Below are 19,075 nucleotides of genomic sequence, written 5' to 3' on the forward strand. Positions count from 1 at the left end.
GTTATACAAAGATTGTGGAAACAATAGGAGTCATTGGAAAAAAGCTACCAGATTGACTTGTACTGGAGCCAGTTAACTTTTTCTCACATAATTTTGTTTTTTTGGTCGTAAAAATAGTGCAACAAAAATGAATAGACGTGGAGAGAAGGACCCTTCGGACAGTGTTTACTGCACATGGGATGTATCAAACATTTGGCATATAAAAACATGGTCACCTGCAATACACATTCGCACACGGTGCTTCCCAGCACACAGACATGTTTTTTGTTTGCAGTAAAACTAGTGCATGGTCCTCAAAAGTAACAAAAGTTGAGTTCCATTTTGGACTTATTTCTGTTTTTTTGCATGTGTTTTAACTAAAAACCATACGCCAAGAAGAAACGATCAAATGATGTCAAATGTTTGCAAATGATATGACAAAATAACATTTTAGCAGGTGTCGCAGTTCAAAGCAGAGACGTCATTTGCAGTCATACGCTAACTTCAAGTTTAGTTTAGCATTGCACGAAATAATAAAATAATAAACTTCCTGACATAAAAAACAAGAATTCTGCATAGTGAAAAAAGACAGTAAAAAATTGTTTAGCCTCCAGCTAAAAAAAATGTGCCCATTGAGATGAATTGAAATTAATGTGTAGTTTGTTCTAACCTAAAAAAAAAAAAACAAAGAATGATGCTCACAAAATGGCCAATGCAACTATTTCCTGTTTTCATAACATGTAAATGAGGTTACAAAAACAAGACAGCATGGCTGTAATTCTCGGCTCCCGAAGTAAAAACAATAAAAGTGCCTGGCACATTGCACTAAGTGGCCATCAATAAATAGCGATTCCGATAAATAATTCACTCGCATGTACCTGAACTCTTAGCACCAAGGAGGCATGTCACCGCCGCCATTTTGAAGGCGGTTGCAAGTGCAAACGATTCCACCGCTGCTGCGCCAACGTCATCATCTGCCGACTTGACGTTGCCCATCACGCGGGGCTTGGGTAGCGTGGCGGGATGCTCGGACACATTTCTGACCAAAATAAAAACTAATATGATACTGAATTGAATGTGTCATTTAGTTGAGATACTGCAAGATGGTGGGAAAACAATTGATTTTTTTGCAAGTTCAGATCATATGAAAAAAAAAATAGATATTTTTTTGGGGGGAGACTCACTTTGTCGGCTGGGGACGTACAGGTTTGGGTCCAAGTTCGGGTCTGGGTGCAGGTCCAGATCCTGGTCTTGGTCCAAGTATGGCGTGAGAAGTCCGTGGGTCAGCAGGCAGGGGCTTCTGAGGGGGGCAAGGCCGCTCCTTTTCCTGATATAAGTGCAATAGCATGAAATCACCACAGGAGGGCGATGTTAGTTAACAAGTCAAAAAGGGATGACTGTATTTGTATTTATTTATTTGTTATTTATATAGAAATGTTTAAAAACGGGATTAGTCATGAGGTACACGCCAGTAATAATTGATAAAATATTTTTATTATTTTTATGTACACATTTTTGTATCGATTAATTTATTTTCCATTTTTATTGTTTTTAAATTCATTGTATTTGCATCATTTTATCGTTCAAAAATAGAAAGCAAAGCATAGCAATGAATTTTTCTGTTTATTTTGATTTATGCAAGGTAGTACTGAGAACTGTCCAGTAATTCGGAAATATTACTTTGGTTTATTCCAGGGGTATTACCAATATATGATTATTTTTAATACATTGTTATGAAACAAATGGCAGTTACAGTTACAAAAACAATTAAAAGTATTATTTGTTTACCATTAAAATTAAATTAATTGATGCATTTTTCCTGTAATGAATGGGCATTCAAAATATAACCCAAAATTCGGCTATTAGGTATTTCTAATTGACTTCATAAAACATTTCTGGATGCTCACCATCCTGCACCCGTTTAGGCGTGGAGCGCCGGCCAACGTCACAGCTGTCCTTCCGGCCATCGTCACATGGACGTGAGGATGAAGATGAAGACGAGGAGGAGGCGGCGTTGCCCCCGCCGCCGTCGCCGCGCCCAGCGACGCGCTGAGCGAGAGAGGCTGGCATTGAGGCAAGCGGCGCAGGCTATGCGACGGGTATGGCGGCGGCGGCGGCGCAAGCTGCGTCTGTGGTCTGCGATGAGTCGGCTGTGGTGAAGATGGAGAATTGTTAACAATCCAGGTAGGTCAGAAACACACCCAAAACCAAATATTTGGTCTCATTTCGGGAGACCCCCCTCCCATCCATCTAGGCAGGACTTCCTAAGGAGAAAAAATAGGTCTACTTGGTTCCTGATCATGTGTGCCATGTTGAAAACACATTCTCCCCGTGTGGTGTTATTTGTAAGTGGGCCATCGCTAAGCAGTCCCCAGCCGTCTAAGCAGGACCATATCGGAGGTGGACCACAGAGAAACGGACCCCCCGCATTGGTAAAAACAAGCCAAAACATGAGCGCTTGGTGTTTAGAGCAGATGTTGGAAGCGTACACATGAGCTCATATGGAGCCCCCCCCCCCCAATGGAGGAAGAGCAGGATGACCTCACCTGCACCGCACACCACATCAAACAATTTCTGGAAAAGCTTCACGACCAGAACCACATGATTCAAACCAGACTAATGTGCAGCAGCTGGAGGAGGCAATGATGGGTGGGGGTGTTTGTGTGTGGGGGGGGGGGGGGGGGGGGGGTCCGCCCTTTTGTGCAGTTAGGTTGAGTCAAGTCCCGCAATGGGACTAGCCGTTAACATTGTGGTGTCGCAATATACAACATCGGACACATTTTGTCGCTATATCACAGATTTTCATCCGCTAATGCTAAAATGTGGAATCACGCTACCTTGAAAACGTTGGTGTTGGCGGGCGGAGGAGGCGCCGGTCGGGATGGCGACGCCACGCTCGCTGATTGATGCCGCTTGGGAGTGGATGCCGTGCCCGTCGAGGCGCTTACAGACCTGTGGGAAAAACACCTATTAACTCATTCACTGCCAGATGATGTGCAAAAATGTGTCCGTTCCAATGCCAGGGTTTTTGTCATTGTCATTCAAATTCCAGAACCCACAGAATATTGAGTTTTAGGACTACATAAACATTTAATACAGTGTTAGAAACCCAAGATTCTCTTCTTTCATCAGAAAGAATGAGTCAATTCCTAAATTATATCCGTCTGGAATTATATGAGCTTGAAATAAGGGCGACTGTCCAAAATACAATGCAATCCATACATATTGGTTGAGATAGCGTTCTAACAACAGCTGAATGACAGTGAATGAGTAAAATACACGATGAAAAGCATTTAAAAACTGAAAAATAACCTGAGCTTGTCCGTCGGGGCCTTCTTGACGCCGGAGAGCACCCCCCGCAGACTTTTCCGTTTGATGCACACCACCGCAGCGGCGGCCATGAGTGTGAGGAGCACCGCCATGACACCCACCGTCACGCGGGTACCATCTGTTCTCAGAGTGGGGGAGAAAGGGGGTAAAAGGGGGGTGTAAAGTGTCCTTGGGAGCTTTGAAAGGCGCTTCAAATGAAATGTATAATATTATTATTATTAAAGAGAGTGAAGCGAGATCAACGCAATCTTTGGTGAAATTACCTGCTAGTCGGATGGGACCGCTATCCACGCTGCCTCCGAAACCGGACGCGTTGCAGAAAGGGGGTGCACGGTGCGCCTCGCAGTGACAATTCTTCTGATTGTTGCACACCTGCCAAAGATGCCGCATTTAACTCATTCACTCCCATTTATGAATTTATTCGGGAATTGAAAGTATGATGTAGAGCGGCATTTTTTTTCATGCATGGTTGCCGATAAAGCGTTGGCCATGGCCTCTGGCGATGTTTTTTCTTGGAGTGGACACATTTTTGCATGTCTGGCAGTGAATGAGTTAATCACACACACACATCCCTCCCCCCTTTTTGTTGTGTGTTTGTGTGGTGGGGAAAAAGGGATAGGGGCGTGTTGGTGGTGGGGGGCACAAGGACGACCGCCCCGAGACTTTGATGAACAGCTTTGGGTGGCTAATCATAAGTGAAACCATTAAGCTTAATTGAGTGGGTTGCTTTTGGCGTCCTGGATGATTGAGTGTGCGACTCTTTAATGACTCCTGAGAGAGAAAAAAAGAAAAAAAGTGCAGGTGGGCACTCAAGTAAAGCCATCATGGCGGTTGAGGACGGGGGGGGTCTGTAGGTTAGTAAACAATAGACGGCAGGATACTTTCAAATGCAATTGATTGACATTGAGGCGAACTAAAATGGTGATGGGGACGTGTTAGGGTTTGTGGAATTGTATGGATGCAAATAAAGTTTTTTGGGGGGGTTTGGATGGCGAGCGGATGACATCGCGGCGCACTCACCCCTCGCCCGTTGCACTTGGAGGCGCATTCGTGCACCCCAAAAACGCTGACGTTCTGGCAACGGCGGTTCAGGCACATCTAAAGGACGACACATTTGAAAACAATGACAAAATGTATCATGGGGGTCTAGGAGGCTTTTTTTTAAAGTGGGGGAGGGGGGTCGTCACCATTCCATCTCCACACTTGGTCCCCGTCAACACTAGGCCTGGATCTGGCATGTCGTCGCCCAGGTAGACGTGCGTGCCGCGGCAGAGGATTCGGCCCCCTTCTTGCAAGGGGATGTTGGTTTCTATGGAGACGGCGTTGGTGCCGATGACCGGGCGATTGGCCCCCCCTTGGCATTGAACTTTCCCGCACTGGGCGTCCCTGCAAAATACAATACAATACAATATATCCTCATTTGTGCAGCACTACACATAATAGTCAACAAAAAGCAAAATAATAAACACAACAGGAACATGGATGCTTTGGAGTGCCTCATTGTCGACCATAAGTGCATACGTCACTCTAGAAGGAGTGACATCCATTTTTTAGCTTCAGTTTCAAGCTAGCATGGCCACTTTAGAACGCCTCGTTGTTGTAAGCGGTGTCTAGTGGTTTACCCGGCATCACATTTGGCAAAGGATCCTTTGGCGTCTTTGCCGCAGTTGCCGTAAGGATCGCCTGCCGAGTTGACTCTCTGGAAGCAGATCCCGGGCGCGGCTTTGGCCCCTAGCGAAGAGAAAAAAGTCACGTGAGGAAGCGGCAAATGGGTGGGTTGGGGGAGGGGGGGTGGACTTACCCGGACCCCACAGCGTCACGCACTGCTGCTCGTGCGTCTGACACACGCCGTTGTAGCAATAGCCGTCGGCGCCGCGGCAGGCGTGCCCGTCGTGCAGGTAGACGTTGGGGGGGCAATGCGGCCCACCGCCTGTGCAGAACTCGGGGAGGTCGCACGAGTTGCCCGAATCGCGGCACGGAGTTCCCGCTGGTTTCAGCTTTGGAATGAAACGTTCGAATGAGACCAAATGAATGGACGGGCTGTGGGCGACGGGCGCCATACCCGACAGTCGTGGCAACACTGGCCGTGGGCGCACACGGCGTCCCCCTTCAGGGTGCAGGTGGTGGCGTTGCAGCAGGGGTTCAGGCATTCCTGGCCGCAAAACGCATGACTTGTTCTGATTCCCATTTTAGGTGACCCCCCGACCCTAAATCACACCTCGGGTTCACCGCAATCGCACTCCTCGCCCTCTTCCACGTAGCCGTTGCCGCACTTCTGCCCGCCGTAGAGCACCTTGACCTCGGGCATGTTGAAAAGACACATGCCCACCCCCTTGTCCAAACTGGTTGCCAGGTCTTTCTTGCTGCAGCTGCTGAATACAGTCGGGAAGGGAAACCTGTGCGGGTGTAAAAATGGGGGGGCGGCGTGGTGTCAAAAAGGTTTTTAGTCAAACTCCATTTTGCCGTGCATGACGGAGTGCGTTTCATATTATTCCTGGATGCGAACGCACGTCCACGCCCGCCTCGGAGTTTCTTGATCCAACTCCTCCTCGAATGACGTCTGTGTGATGGGATCAAGAGATAAAGAAGAGCCCTCCGAGAATTTTGTCATTAACTCCTTCACTGCCAGACCATGCGCAAAAATGTGTCCACTCCAGTGCCAGGGTTTTTGGCATTGTCACTCGAATTCCAGGACCCACAGAATATTCCGTTTTAGGATGACATGAACATTCATTGTAGCGTAAGAAACCTTAGAATCTTTTCTTTCATCAGGAAAAAAATCAATTATATGTGTCTGGAGTTATATGAGCTTGAAATGAGGGTGGGGGTCAAAAATACAATGCAATACATACATACAGTATTGGTTTATATAGCGCTTTAACAACAACCGAAGCTGGAACAAAGTGCTAACATGGACAAAAAGCAAATGCTGCCCCCTTTAGGAAAACCATTGCTTTATCGGCACCAAAGCATGAAAAAACAAAACCGGAAAAAAAAAATCGGGAATGGCACTCTATGTCCTATTTTCAACGCTCAAATATATTTGTGAATGGCAGTGAATGAGTTAAGAAAATAAAAATGTCATATTTCTCCTGACAAGAGATGACTCACGCCCACGATAGGAGAATTAAAAGGCAGCGTAATCAAATATTTAATTACCCATAAATCCCCCTCCGGACTCCGAAGTGAAAACAATTTCTAAGCACGGGAAGATGATCATCAATCATCAACAGCGTGCATATAGCATGTACGCAGTCAGGAATTCATCTTTCGACGAACACACTCTAACGTTGACAATTCACAGCGTGCTAATCCTCGTGGCCTTTTTAAGATATTCAACTGGAAGGAGTGTGTGTGTGTGGGAGGCGTTGAAAGGGGGGGGGGGGGCAAAGAGGGGATAGCCGGATTATAAAGTGCACTCGGCAACACGGAGGAATATGGATTATTTGCACGCCAAACAACGCTCAATATTCACGTCTTAATTGTATGTCCATGATTAGTTCTATCTTAGCTCTCCGTGCACGGCGCCGTATTTGGAGAGGCAAATAACGGAAGCTTCAAATATTCAAAAGCCGCCAACTTGGAAGAAAAAGTGTGGAACAAGACGGTTTAGGGGGGTGGGACGGCGGCGCGGGTGCTTAAGTATTTATCAGTCACAGCAGAGTTTGTTTTTTTTCAACATTAAATTTGAATGCATGTCAAAGAATAGCAACTGGCTTAGAACGAGGGAAAAGTGAACGGAGGAATAAGACAATTTTTTGGGGGGGGTGGACATTAATTTAATTTAATTTACATTACTGTAATTTAATGTCATGACATGTAATTTCACTTAGTTGTAATTTATTGTATTTTATTTATTGTATTTTTATTGTATTTTACTTTACATTTTTAATATTATTTAATTTAATTTCCTTATTTAATTTAATTTAATTATTAATGTAATGTAATTTAATGTAACATGATGCCATTTAATTTTATGTAATTGTATTTAATTGTATTTTGTTTTTTGTCTTTTTATTGTATTTTATTTTACATGTTTTATTTTATTGTATTTTAATTGTATTTTATTGACCTTTTAAATTGTTCTTCAAATAAAAAAAATATTTGGTGAAAGATGGCTGCCGTGCAAAAAATAAATAAATAAATAAATAAATAATAATAATAATAATTTGAGAGTGCAGAGTCGCGACGCTCACCCGGTGGAAGGAGTCATGATGCAACCGCCGCGCTCCGCCGTCAGCCGGCAGCCGCACCCCCGCTCGGGCGTGTCGTGGTTCATTCCGAAATTATGGCCCAGCTCGTGGGCCAGCGTAACGGCGGCACCCAGGGGGTTGTCGGAATGATCCTGAAAAGCAAGCGGCGGGTCACACAAAATGAGGTATATACAAAATGAGGAGAATACTTGAATATAAATATTGATAATATTTACATATAAAACAATGTACCATGACGATTCCCCCGGACTGCTCCGCCGTGCACATGCTCATGATGGGCGCCATGCCGATGGTGGTGCCCTGGAAGTACACCCCGCTGATGGGGGGGTTGATCATGAGACCGTTTTCCACTCATTCTAAGACGCAATCTATGTATGACTGGCAGATGCAATGGTGAACCCCACCTGATGAGCTGTGCGTTGTCGTGGGGCTTCCGAGGGAGCAGCTTGACTTTCCTCCAGTCCAGGAACTCGTGCAGGGTAGTGAAGGGGTCCTGCGTGACTGGACACTTGTCGACGTCGCTCCAGACCTCCAGGCCCACTAGGGCCACGCGGATATTCAAGGCCCTGTAGAACTGATCGGGGGATGAGAAAAGGGATGAGAAAGGACGAGCATTGATGGATATGTGGAACGGTCGCTGCTTGGAATTGAAGCGGATTTACGTGATGAGTGGGGCTGCCTTCACAGCAGCTCCTGAATTTTGGTTTTTCTACTTCTTCCTTTCATCACTTTCCGAGACTAATAAAGGCTCGTCTAAGGCTCAACCGATGGGTCGGTTACCTTGTCGACGTAATTGGCAATCTCGGCCAGCCGCTGCTTGACTTTCTCCGGGTCCTTGCCTTGCTTCTGAAACTGAGGGCGGGCATTTGAGTCAAAAGAGACGACGGCGAAGGCGACGGCTGGCCTTACCTCGCGGTTGTCGGCCACGATGATCAGCTCCACGTATTTGGTGGTACTTTGGATGTGACGCTTGTGCTGCGACAGAGAAATGGAGACGACGTTTGTTTCGGGTTGCCATCATTCCGTTCTACTGTCGTATGTGTGACCTTGGTGAGTGACACCCATGTCAGTAAACGAGTTTCTAGTTGTGATTTAATCGAAACAAAACTCCAATTCCTGGCCACCTAGAGGAAAATAACGATCTGTGTTTATTGTTAGATCCTTGTCAACCCCCCCACAGGCACGTAATTGTTTTGTGCCATAAGAAAACGGGAAAATTGTGCAAGACAGTCAAGTGTTTTTGAAGCGCCATATGTTTGGCCTGCATCCCGAGAAGCAAGCAAGCAAGCATCCAGGGAATGATTTACAAAAGACGGAGAACAATTTTTAGGGGTGGCGAGTGGGGGGGGGCGGAAAGTCCCAGACTTGTGGGAGAGGGAGAGCTGGAGGGGATGGGGGTCGCGTGAGTCCTCTTGCAGTGCTAACGTCAGCGTTTAGCATCATTCCTGCAGCTTTTTGTTCTCGTGCGAAGGCCTAATGGCCGCCATGAGATCAGTCGGATAGCTCAGGTGAATAATTCAAACAAGCGACAGGGTGATCAAATATAAAATACAGACCCTTGAATAATTTGCAGAATCTACAAAGCACATTTTTTCTGCATTTGGTGAGGCGTCACATCGGGGTCAGGGGTCAAGGTACTTTTCAAAAGTGAATAATTCCCAAAATAAAAAATGAGTAATCCTCACCCTGGTGCTGAAGGACTTGAATGGGTCAAGCAGTGCGACAGGTTTGGACGTGTTAGACTGATGCCCACAAGTGCCGCTTGCCAAGCGGAAGTGTTGCGTTGAGTAGACCCGGTGAGTTCCGTGGGTGCCCTGGGCCATTGGCTCAATCACGTATGATTTTCCATTCACAGATATCAACCCCCTGTGCGCACACGGGTGTTTAAAGCAGTTGAAAATCTTCAGGCAGCCACCATGGCGGACTCACTTGAGTGTGGAGTTACAGGTGCTGAGGGTGACATCCGAATCTGGATAACGTTCCACTTCGCCGTGGTAGTAGCAGTGCGCCTGGGGTGAACGCCAAAAAACGCACAATTGTTTCCATCAATGTATCGCGGACATCCTCATCATCAAATGGAAAAAAAACAACCAAAACATTTCCTACAGAAGAATCAGGACGTCATCTCTATGGTGATTGACCAATACAAACAGAGAGCTTACTAGAAACCTTATTTTGAAATCCAGACAATGTCTTGGAACAATATTTAGAAATCCCTCGCCTTTGCTTTGCACCTGAAAGCAACACCCGAATTTGAACGAGGCTTCAAAACAAACTCTGTAATTGACACCCCATAACCTGAGTTTGAAAGCCGAGCCGGCAAATGTTGACGAGAGCAGTTCTTGAAGCTCCACGTCGGTTTTGAGGCGCAGTAGGAGAATGCAACGATGCCGGCTGACAGCTGTTTTTGAAATGAAAAGCTGAGCATGTGTGATTTAACGGGAACAAGAAGAGCCGTTGAATATTTCATCCCCTTGGACTTTTCAGGCACACTTAGTCTTCAATTCGACACTTTCACTACAGCAAAATTCTTTTCAGTCTATCTATTATGAATTAAACCCCCCTCTACACCCCGAAAAAAAGTGCAATTTGCTTCGGACCTGATCTGACTTCTCCCCCATTCATCAATTATGAATTTCGTGAGAGCAGAAAGTGACAATTTCCCTCTTTTTTCAGTCATTTATAATCTTATAGCAGAGTGGAAATACGAAAAAAAAACATTTAAAAATAAAAGGATGCCAAAAAAATTCCATACCATAGAGTTGTGTGAGCCTGTGACCGCAGTGCCATCAGGTAGGTAATGCGTTTCTTTGTAGCCACTCGCAAACAGACCCCTGATATGAAAAAAAATAAATAACATTAAATAAAACACAAGAAAGCATTTGACTATGACCATAAATCATTCACTGCCATTCCAGAATTTATTCGGGAATTGAAAATATGACGTAGAAATACAGTAAAGTCTCGTTATATCGATATTCAAGGGAGTCTGAAAAATATCGATATAACCGGGACTATCGATATATCCGACCCTGTTTGCATGTAATTTTCTCCGTGCGTGCATAGAAATAGTATCGATATAACCGGGACTATCGATATATCCGATATCGATATAACGAGACTTTACTGTAGTTCGGGTTTTTTTTTTTTCATGCTTGGGTGCTGATTAAGCGCTGGCCAGATATCTGGTAATATTTTTTCCCTTCCACAAGGGTGTAGAATTTCCTTTTTTTACATGTTAACGCTGTGTTCAAGCTTCCACGGTTGTTAAAGCGCTATGTAAACCAATTTGTATTGTATTTTGGACAGCCACCCTCATTTCAAGTTCATATAACTCCAGACCCATATAATTTAAGAATTAACTCTATTTTTCTGATGAGAGAAGACAGTCTAAGGTTTGTAACGCTGTTTTGAGTGCTTAAATAGTCCTAAAACTCAATGTTATGTGGGTCCTGGAATTTGAGTGACAATGACAAAAACCCTGGCACTGGAGTGGACACATTTTTGCACATCGTCTGGCAGTGAATGAGATAAGGAGTGTACGCAAAAATCAATTGCGCAAGTGGGATCAACAAAAATGACAAAATAATATGTTTTTAATCATTTCATGATAGAAAAAGTGAGCCTGTGGTTCGGCAGAGATGCATTTTCACTTTTATAATCTTGCCACTGCAGGAAATCAACAAAATAAATGGAAGCAGCGGGACTTGAAAAAGGGATTGCGATTTGCAGGGGGTGACAAAAGGCAAGATTTGGCATCCAGGAATGGCAAATTCAATCCCTTTCCTGCCACTCTCTGAGCTGCTTTGATAACCCGACCAGGCAAAAGCGCCAGTCAGTCTTTTGTCAGCGTTGTGGAAATACTCGTTCCTGTCTCGTTTCCGCGGATGCGTGTGACATTTCATCCAGACAGCATAAAAAAAAACGGCGCGAACCTCTTGACGACATTCCTCGAGGTAATTGTGACAAATGCGAGAGGAATCGGGCGCGTAAAAATCCCAGTGCGGATCAAATGGAACGACGCCGGGCGGATGGAATCATTTCAAAAGTGACTTGAGCCATAAAAGTCAATCTTGGGAGGACAATTAGTGCAATAAAAGCTATTGGAGAGATTCACCAGGAAACGTACTAAGTTTGGAAAAAAAAAATTGTGAATGGCGGCGGGGGGTGGAGGGGGTTGTCGGGGTTTGAATCCTTTTTCCAGAAGCGGGTCAAGAGTCTGACATCAGTGCCAAGTAGAGCAGACTATTCCCAACGACGACTCAGATGCTGACATTTTTACAGTAACTCCCGGAATTCCACCTTGCTAACCGCCCACTGGACGATTACTTTCAGGCAGGCGCCGAAAATGACGCGGGATCCGTTGACGTCGCCACCTTTGTGAACCATCTCCCTTTATTACCCGGGCTTCATTAATATTCGTCACACCTTGCACGGCGGAACCGAAAAGATGGTCAGATGCGATAGCCATTAGTTTCCGAGGCGATGCAATTATCGCGGTGACAGTCACCTGAAGATTGATGCGCCAAAGCCCAGGCGTGCCCCCACCCCTTTCACATCCCCGGAAATCAATTAAGTGGCATCTCCGTGCGACGTCCGCCAACGACGGATGACTCGAGGGATCCCAATTACGGTGCCTGGCGATGATGAATACCCCACCATCACCAGCCCTCAACAAAGGGATTAAATGATTGGAATTGGGAGAGAAGCGACAACAAATACACTCGAGGATGACGTGAAGAGACGCACACAAAGTGTCGGGGGTAATGGTTATGACCTTGTGGAGCTGTATCGGGCCCCATAAAAGTCTCATAGGAGCTCCAAGTCATCCTTATCATAGCATTGAAGAAGTCCAAAATGGCGCCTGAGTAGGAGACTGTGCAGTATGAATATTCCAGCACCGTTTTTGATTGTGATGATGTCGGTTCCATTTGACTGTTATAGCTGGACAGCTCTGGGGCGATTGTGCTTTTTTTGTGCCTGTAACAGGCAGCATTTTCGTAGCAGAGTGCCGGTGCGTATGTGGAACTGTCGCGGTTTGGGATTGAAGCGGATTTACGACAGGAAATGTGAGACAATCTCTTTTCGTCAATGGATGCTATTACTTTGAAATTTGCTTTCAACATTTAGCTTGTAGCAGACGTGGACATTTCACCATGACGTTCCTAACCCATTGGTGAAAATTACGCTTTGAGCCTCTTCTTTTTCATCTAGAACTGCTTCATGCAACAAAGAGGGTTCAGAAAAAGTGCTTAAAATTGAATCTCTGTGTGTTTGTGTTGTCATATTATTTGTTATTAAGTTTTTGTTTTGTTTTTTTTGACTTCAAGATGGCGCCGCGAGATTGGCTGCCTTTACAGCAGCTCCTGTATTTTGTTTTGTTACTTCTTCCTTTCCTTTCCTCTTCACTTTGCTGCTGTGAAATGTCAATTTCTCCACTGCTGGACTGATAACGGCTAATCCAATCCAATTGTCATTCTGACAGAAAGTTTGGGTAAAAGTAACCCTGGACTATATATTACAGATATTTGCCATTAAAGAAGCTCATATTCACTTTAGTGAAAAAAAAGTAGTCATAAGCCGACGAAAAAAATTAAAACAATCATTTGAAGGCTTGAAATTGGACGATGAGTGCCTGGAGTGCTTTCAAATGGCGTTACATAACGGACACATTTCTCAAGAGGACGGATGGGCCTCGATTCATTCATCTGGCTTACAATTCTTTTAATTAGATGGTTGTTTCATCAAATAAATCCATCCTGAATTAACCAATGCGAAGGGAAAAAAAAGACGGGAACAAATATCCGATAAGCGTTGTTCCACTGAACAAGATTGTTCTTGGATTGTTCCCATTTCCGCCTTCAGGCAGCCATCCTTCCTCGCCCGTCTGTTTTCGGAGGGGCACTTTGACGTGCTCGCCCCAGGCTCCGAGTGACCTTTTAGCCCCCTCACCCACCCACCCCCAAATCTTCAGCCTCCGCCCGTCTTAATGTCAAGGGCCAGACGTCTGGTAGACACTTTCCAAATGTCAATGAAACAAATGGCGTCTCCTGACAAGCAGAGTTAGCAATATGCTAACCTAAATCCATCACGATTGCTAATAAATCCCTTCCAAGATTTGTTTTTAAAAAATATGACTTCCATATTATTTCTTCCATTTCCCATATCGTCTTAGTTATTTGAATAATAAACTCGGGAGTTTTTCTATATCCTGCTGCAAACCTGCTGCGCTGTTATGAGCTGGTCTGGTGCGCCGGTGACTCGGCTCTGATGAACTCCAGATGTCCAAATACAGACATCATCAGCTAGAGGGTTGGGGGGGTGAAGTGCGGGTGTTTGGGGCGAGGGGGGGGCGGGCGGTGAAAAAATTTCATTGAAAGTCACATACTTTTTTTCTGGTTGTTTTGTTTCACTGAAAACACTCCAACCGTCACCTCTGAATGATCACTAAAAAGGCCTGCTAGCAACATTGAGCGGATGCGATGCTAACTTTGACCGGGATAATATCATATTTGTGTCATTTTTTTAAGGGGGGGGGGGGGGGCGATATCCGGGTGTAGCAACTTACTCGTTTTTGCGTAGGCGCAAAAGCAGCTGCTGGCCTTCCACCTCAATCAGCAGCTTCAAGGAAGTCGGGTGATTCTGCAAAGGAATTTGAATTGTGTCTCAATACAACAAGCAAAATGTCCCAATTGGTGTCAAAAGTAATAAATAAACCAAGCCACAAACATAATGACCCCCCCGCCCCACCCAGCATGCCGACAGCTTGCGCATGAATTTCATCCGGAATCTCCAGTGTCCTGCTTCCACTTCCACTTGACGGCACCGGCGCAATAGAGGGGCGATAAAGGCACTGGGGGGCGTTGGGGGTGGCTGGGGGTGTTGGATGAATTAACCCAGAGCGCTTCTTTTTATCACAGTTGACCAGGAACCAACCACCACACATGCCGGCACTGACAGCAAAGCGACGCTAACTTGCCTCTGCTTTATCGGAAATGAGTGTCAGGTTTCGGTTTGTGACCAAAGTGGGGGGGGGGTCACTGTCGGGCCCCGCTTGCAGCTGCAAACACGTCAGTCATTTTAATCAGTGGCAGTTAAAAGGAATACCAGCATGACCATTCAGGGATGGGTCAAGTTTGTTTCGTCTTGTCATGTTTTACTCATGGTTTTGTTTGCTACTTTGGACCTTTTTGTTCTGATGACTTTAGTACAATTTGTCAATTACGCCCTGCATCTCCCTCTTGCCTGCATTTTTAGGGTCCACCACCACCACAAACGCCTTGCAAACTCGTGACAATCAGAGTCCACATTGCCAAAAAGTGCCACAGCACAAAAAAATAAATAAACAAATACATAAAAACATTATTTTGTCCCACTTTTGACACCATTTGAGACACATTCTTGACATGTCACCACACTTGGCTAACAATCTTCTGGACATTTTTTGGGCAATGTTTATCGATATGCGTATCCCAAAATGGTTGCCACATGGTACATATTTTTGGTATTTTATTGTATATTTTTTGCCTCACCTGAGAGTGAAGCAGGTGCATCGGTTTCCAGTCCCGTCCATCGAGCACGAGAGGGATTGTGGTCCCGTTGTGTTTCTGCTCGGAAGTGGCCCAACTACCTGCAGATGACACCCATGTTTTGATTGTTTAATATTGATTTAAAAAAGCAGACATTCATTACATTGGGAAATGTTTCGGTTTTTGACCAAATCGGTTTTTGAACAGTTTTCTGGAACGGATTATGGTCGAAAACCGAAGTTTGACTGTATTTCAGTTTTTTTAGGGGGGTGAAATTCCGCGCAACTTTTGCGATTGCATATTCAGACCGTGTCCTTTTAGCAAGACTTTATTTGAATAATATCGAATCCAAATGGCTGACTGCAAATTTAGTCATGCTGTCATTTTTCGTAATGATTTTACTTTTCCTTCCTCGCTAATAATCCGTTACGCCTTGGGGGTCGACCCAGCGTCATCCTCTGCCAGTTTTCAGTTTCCCATGAGTCGCCCCCTTTAATTGCTGAGTCTGCTTATTATCCAACGTTGGGAAGCAACTGAGCTTTGTTCAACGGGAAGAAGAGAGAAAAAAAAAACAGCTCTCGCTCTCTCTCTGGAGTTCATCATGGTGTCTCTGTTTGGCAAACCCCCCGAGCCGCCCTCCCCGTTGTGGACCCAGCGGGAGAAGTGCATCATTAGCGGATGGAATACCATCTCATCTCAAGCGAAGTCGGGAAAGGACTGCGTAAACGCAAGAAAGATCAAGATTTCGAGTAGCAATACGGTTCGCCGGGTGCGGCAGCATTAAATAAATAAATAATCAAAGGAGGTGTAATTGACGCGTTCAATAAAATAAAACCAGGCTCTCCATGCGATAAGCTCCCTTTATAGCAGTCGCTATACACAAAGATACCTTGTTCCGTTTTATATTAGCTAAATAAATCTGCGCTGGTTGGTGGACACTTTTGTCCGCGCGACCGAATGGCGACTTAAGTGCGGCTTTGTGCTTTGACGCCGGTGAGCCAAAAGGTGACTTTTTGGGGGATGGAATAGACTGCAAAATATAAAATACAAGATGGCGTCTGCAACACGGGCTGGGTGGAAATATATGGACACCCGACGTAAAAATGGGGACGTGGTTTTGTTGCCAAAGTTTTGTCTCTGGGAAGTTTTCCTGGATGGGATCCTCTCAGCCAAATAAAAAAAATATATAGAAAACCTCATCGTTCATCATTCTGGAGCTGCTCTTGTCTTTGTTTGCTTTTACTTTTAACTCATCACTATGCCCTAATTTATTCCACATGCGCTTTATTCTTGGCATATTTCCTCCTTGTGATTCACAAGCGAAAGCGCGTCCTCCCTTGCACTTATTTGTATACCATGCAAAGCTTTCGCACTTTCCAAAGACATTTTTGACACGCTTCAAGAGCTTTATATTATCTGCTGTTTGCTGCAACAAAGCGAATGGCAAAAAAAGGCTGTCAAAGATGACTTATTATTATTACGAGTGCATATGGAAAGGTGGCACTGAGGGGCTTCTTCATTGGGGCGAGCCATAGCTTTGTCTAATAGAAACGAGTGCATGGTTGCCATCTTGTGGCAACTGTAGGCAATGCCCAAACTTTGTATGCGCCATCAATGACCATTTGGCGTAAATAAACAATTATTTTCAGTCTACTTAAAGTGAAATTGGATGGTCTAGCGTGCTTGGTAATAGCTGATCGGATTCAATCGGGGCTGAGGGGTAGTGGATGGGGGCTCTGTCACACAATGGAATCTTTTCAGGGTGTGATGATTGAACATCTCGATGAATGCTAGTGTTCATCTAGTGGTAAATGGCCTTTCGGGGTCGTTTTCTATTACCCCCAACCGCCACCCCCCACCTATTGGCGTAATGAACCCATTCACTGTCACGCCAGTGGGGCTTAATCACCGTTGGAGGGGTGGACGGATGGCCTCGCAGCCCAAAAAGTCATTTCGGCCGCAGCGAGAGCTTAATATCGTCCCAGACGACAAAAGGTGAAGACCACCGTCGACACCCCGCCGTCCGCCTCCCTCCCTCCTCTCTGGCCTTACTTAGCCGGAGCGATGATGGTCAGCTTCTGGGTAGCGAGCTGTGCGAAAAGTTAATGTTAATGCGCTTCCCGTGATGGATTTCATTTACGGCCGCCCTGGAAGGCAAGCGCACGTCTGGCGTCCATTAAAAGGGAAACGCTGAAATTGAGGAGCCAAGTTCGTTTCAGCCACATGGTGGCAGCCTCAAAAAGACAACCCTTTTGATCCGTTTTCAACGACGACCATCAGTGAAGAAGTATTTCACGTCCTTTCGCCTCATGAATATACAGGATTGTTTTGATGTCCAAATGTGAGCTCATTTCTTAGCCCTGCTAACCATTATTTCTTATGCAGATGTAAAAATAACTTATGGTCAAGGGGAAAAAATGGGAGGCAAATAAATAAATAAATAAATAAATAAATAAACACCAACCCTCCAAAACAAACAAACAATTAAAAAGAATATTAAAAAAATAAAAATACAAATAAAAAAAATAAAAAAATAAATTAAATTACAAAAATAAAAAAATAAAAATACATCAATAAACAAATAACACAAAACCCCCAAAGCATTAATAAATACACAAATAAATAAATACACATATAAATACAGAAGTACATAAATACACAAGTCAGTAAATAACACAAAAACTGAAATAAATAAATAAATAAATAAATAACTCGACAAATTCATTGACGTGTCAAATCCACGTGAGCGTGTAAACAAAACCACCCAAAGGGGTGATGGACAGCCTGCCTCTTAATTAACTCCCAGGTTTCATCAATTACGAGAGTGAGTGGGACAGCGTGAAGATGTAAGATGTTCCCTGTTGGGCACATGAAGGCGCTCGCTAGTGTCGCCGCCTACACCCTCAAGGACATCAAACAAGGAAGTCAAATCAGCTGCTGTGACTATTGTCTCTCAGCTGGTTTCTGGGATTGAGGTTGTGGGGGCAGCATGGGAGCAAGCACATCCAGATGCACTTAGATCCTTGGTAGATCAGATTTTCTTTTCATATCATCAAGCTACAAATCCCCCATAGTCAAAAATGTATTTCTTGCCCAAAATGTGACAATATTTTATAGGTAAATTCCCATTACATTTTTTTTCCGCAGGAATGTATAAGTAATGGGAGGAAGATGGTTACAAAATATTGCTAATTATTTCACTCCATTATTGAGATGCATTCATTTAATGTTATGGTTTAAAGCTGAATGTTTTTTAAGTGAACACAATATTTGCATGAATTATATCACTCTTAGATTCTTACTAATTTAATATTACTCCAATGAGTGGAGTGGCGTGGACTTGTACTGTACTGTACATCCATACATGTTTCCATGTATGGCTCTCAGACAAAGCTGCACACACATGCACACGCACACATTACATCGTTACGGCGTGCGTGCGCGTTCCATCCGGACGTACGTCTTACCTCCCGCAGGGTGACGCGCGTTTACGCATAGACACGCTAGGAGTGCAGCCCAAATCCCAAAGTTGCCACCAGCCATGGCGCTGCCCGTCCAGATCAGTGCTGCCGAAACGTCATCTTCATCTTCAGCATCATCCTCGTTATGATCATCCTCATCATCATCAAATGACGTCGTGCAACGTGTGCAAGTTGCAAGGGAAATCCCGTGGACAGCGAGGCATCGTGGGGTGAAGTGAGGGAGTCTGCGAGGAAAAAATGACGGCGAGTAGGTAGAAGCAAGTGAAAATGTGGCAGAAGTAAAAAATCCCAAGAAAGAGAAGGACAAGAAGTGGTTTTGTGTCTGGTGAGCTGTGTGAGTGGCTGACCATGTGCAGGACGAAGTCGACAGGGTCCTAAAACCCTTCAAACCGGAAGCTGGGAAGACAATACAGGGGCGTTTCTGTCTCCAAACAAATATCTACCCCCCCCCCCCCCCACCCAAAAATATAACTAACTAACTAACTGACTAACTAACTAACTGGATGAATAAATAAATAAATACATCTAAACAAAAATTAAT

General features: G+C 44.7%; 1 protein-coding gene across 1 annotated transcript; it reads right to left on the minus strand.

The window, feature by feature from the left end:
• Nucleotides 1-57: 57 nt before the first annotated feature.
• Nucleotides 58-18,877, minus strand: adam12a (ADAM metallopeptidase domain 12a). Its single transcript, XM_089015665.1, has 23 exons — nucleotides 18,520-18,877; nucleotides 15,056-15,153; nucleotides 14,092-14,165; nucleotides 10,279-10,357; nucleotides 9,453-9,532; nucleotides 9,209-9,389; nucleotides 8,433-8,498; nucleotides 8,304-8,375; nucleotides 7,928-8,097; nucleotides 7,755-7,839; nucleotides 7,506-7,654; nucleotides 5,528-5,705; nucleotides 5,372-5,461; nucleotides 5,111-5,306; nucleotides 4,932-5,040; nucleotides 4,497-4,695; nucleotides 4,330-4,407; nucleotides 3,573-3,681; nucleotides 3,292-3,427; nucleotides 2,817-2,931; nucleotides 1,887-2,129; nucleotides 1,164-1,306; nucleotides 58-1,018 (listed from the first exon to the last, which is right to left on the minus strand). Exons 1-23 carry the CDS (start codon nucleotides 18,593-18,595, stop codon nucleotides 844-846), a joined length of 2,901 nt encoding a protein of 966 aa, XP_088871791.1. The 5' UTR covers nucleotides 18,596-18,877; the 3' UTR covers nucleotides 58-843.
• Between the last annotated feature and the right edge of the window lie 198 nt (nucleotides 18,878-19,075).

Source organism: Hippocampus bargibanti, linkage group LG15 (assembly GCF_051943395.1).
Source record: "Hippocampus bargibanti isolate YZ-2025 linkage group LG15, ASM5194339v1, whole genome shotgun sequence".
Lineage (NCBI taxonomy): Eukaryota > Metazoa > Chordata > Actinopteri > Syngnathiformes > Syngnathidae > Hippocampus > Hippocampus bargibanti.

Bases quoted from the DNA above. Each gene is read 5' to 3' on its own strand.
- adam12a (XM_089015665.1), bottom strand. From the start codon at position 18,595: ATGGCTGGTGGCAACTTTGGGATTTGGGCTGCACTCCTAGCGTGTCTA. The intron at 15,154-18,519 runs GTAAGACGTACG...TGTCATCTGCAG, and splicing joins CGCGCGTCACCCTGCGGGAG to GTAGTTGGGCCACTTCCGAG. The intron at 2,130-2,816 runs GTAGCGTGATTC...TCTTCACCACAG, and splicing joins CCAACACCAACGTTTTCAAG to CCGACTCATCGCAGACCACA.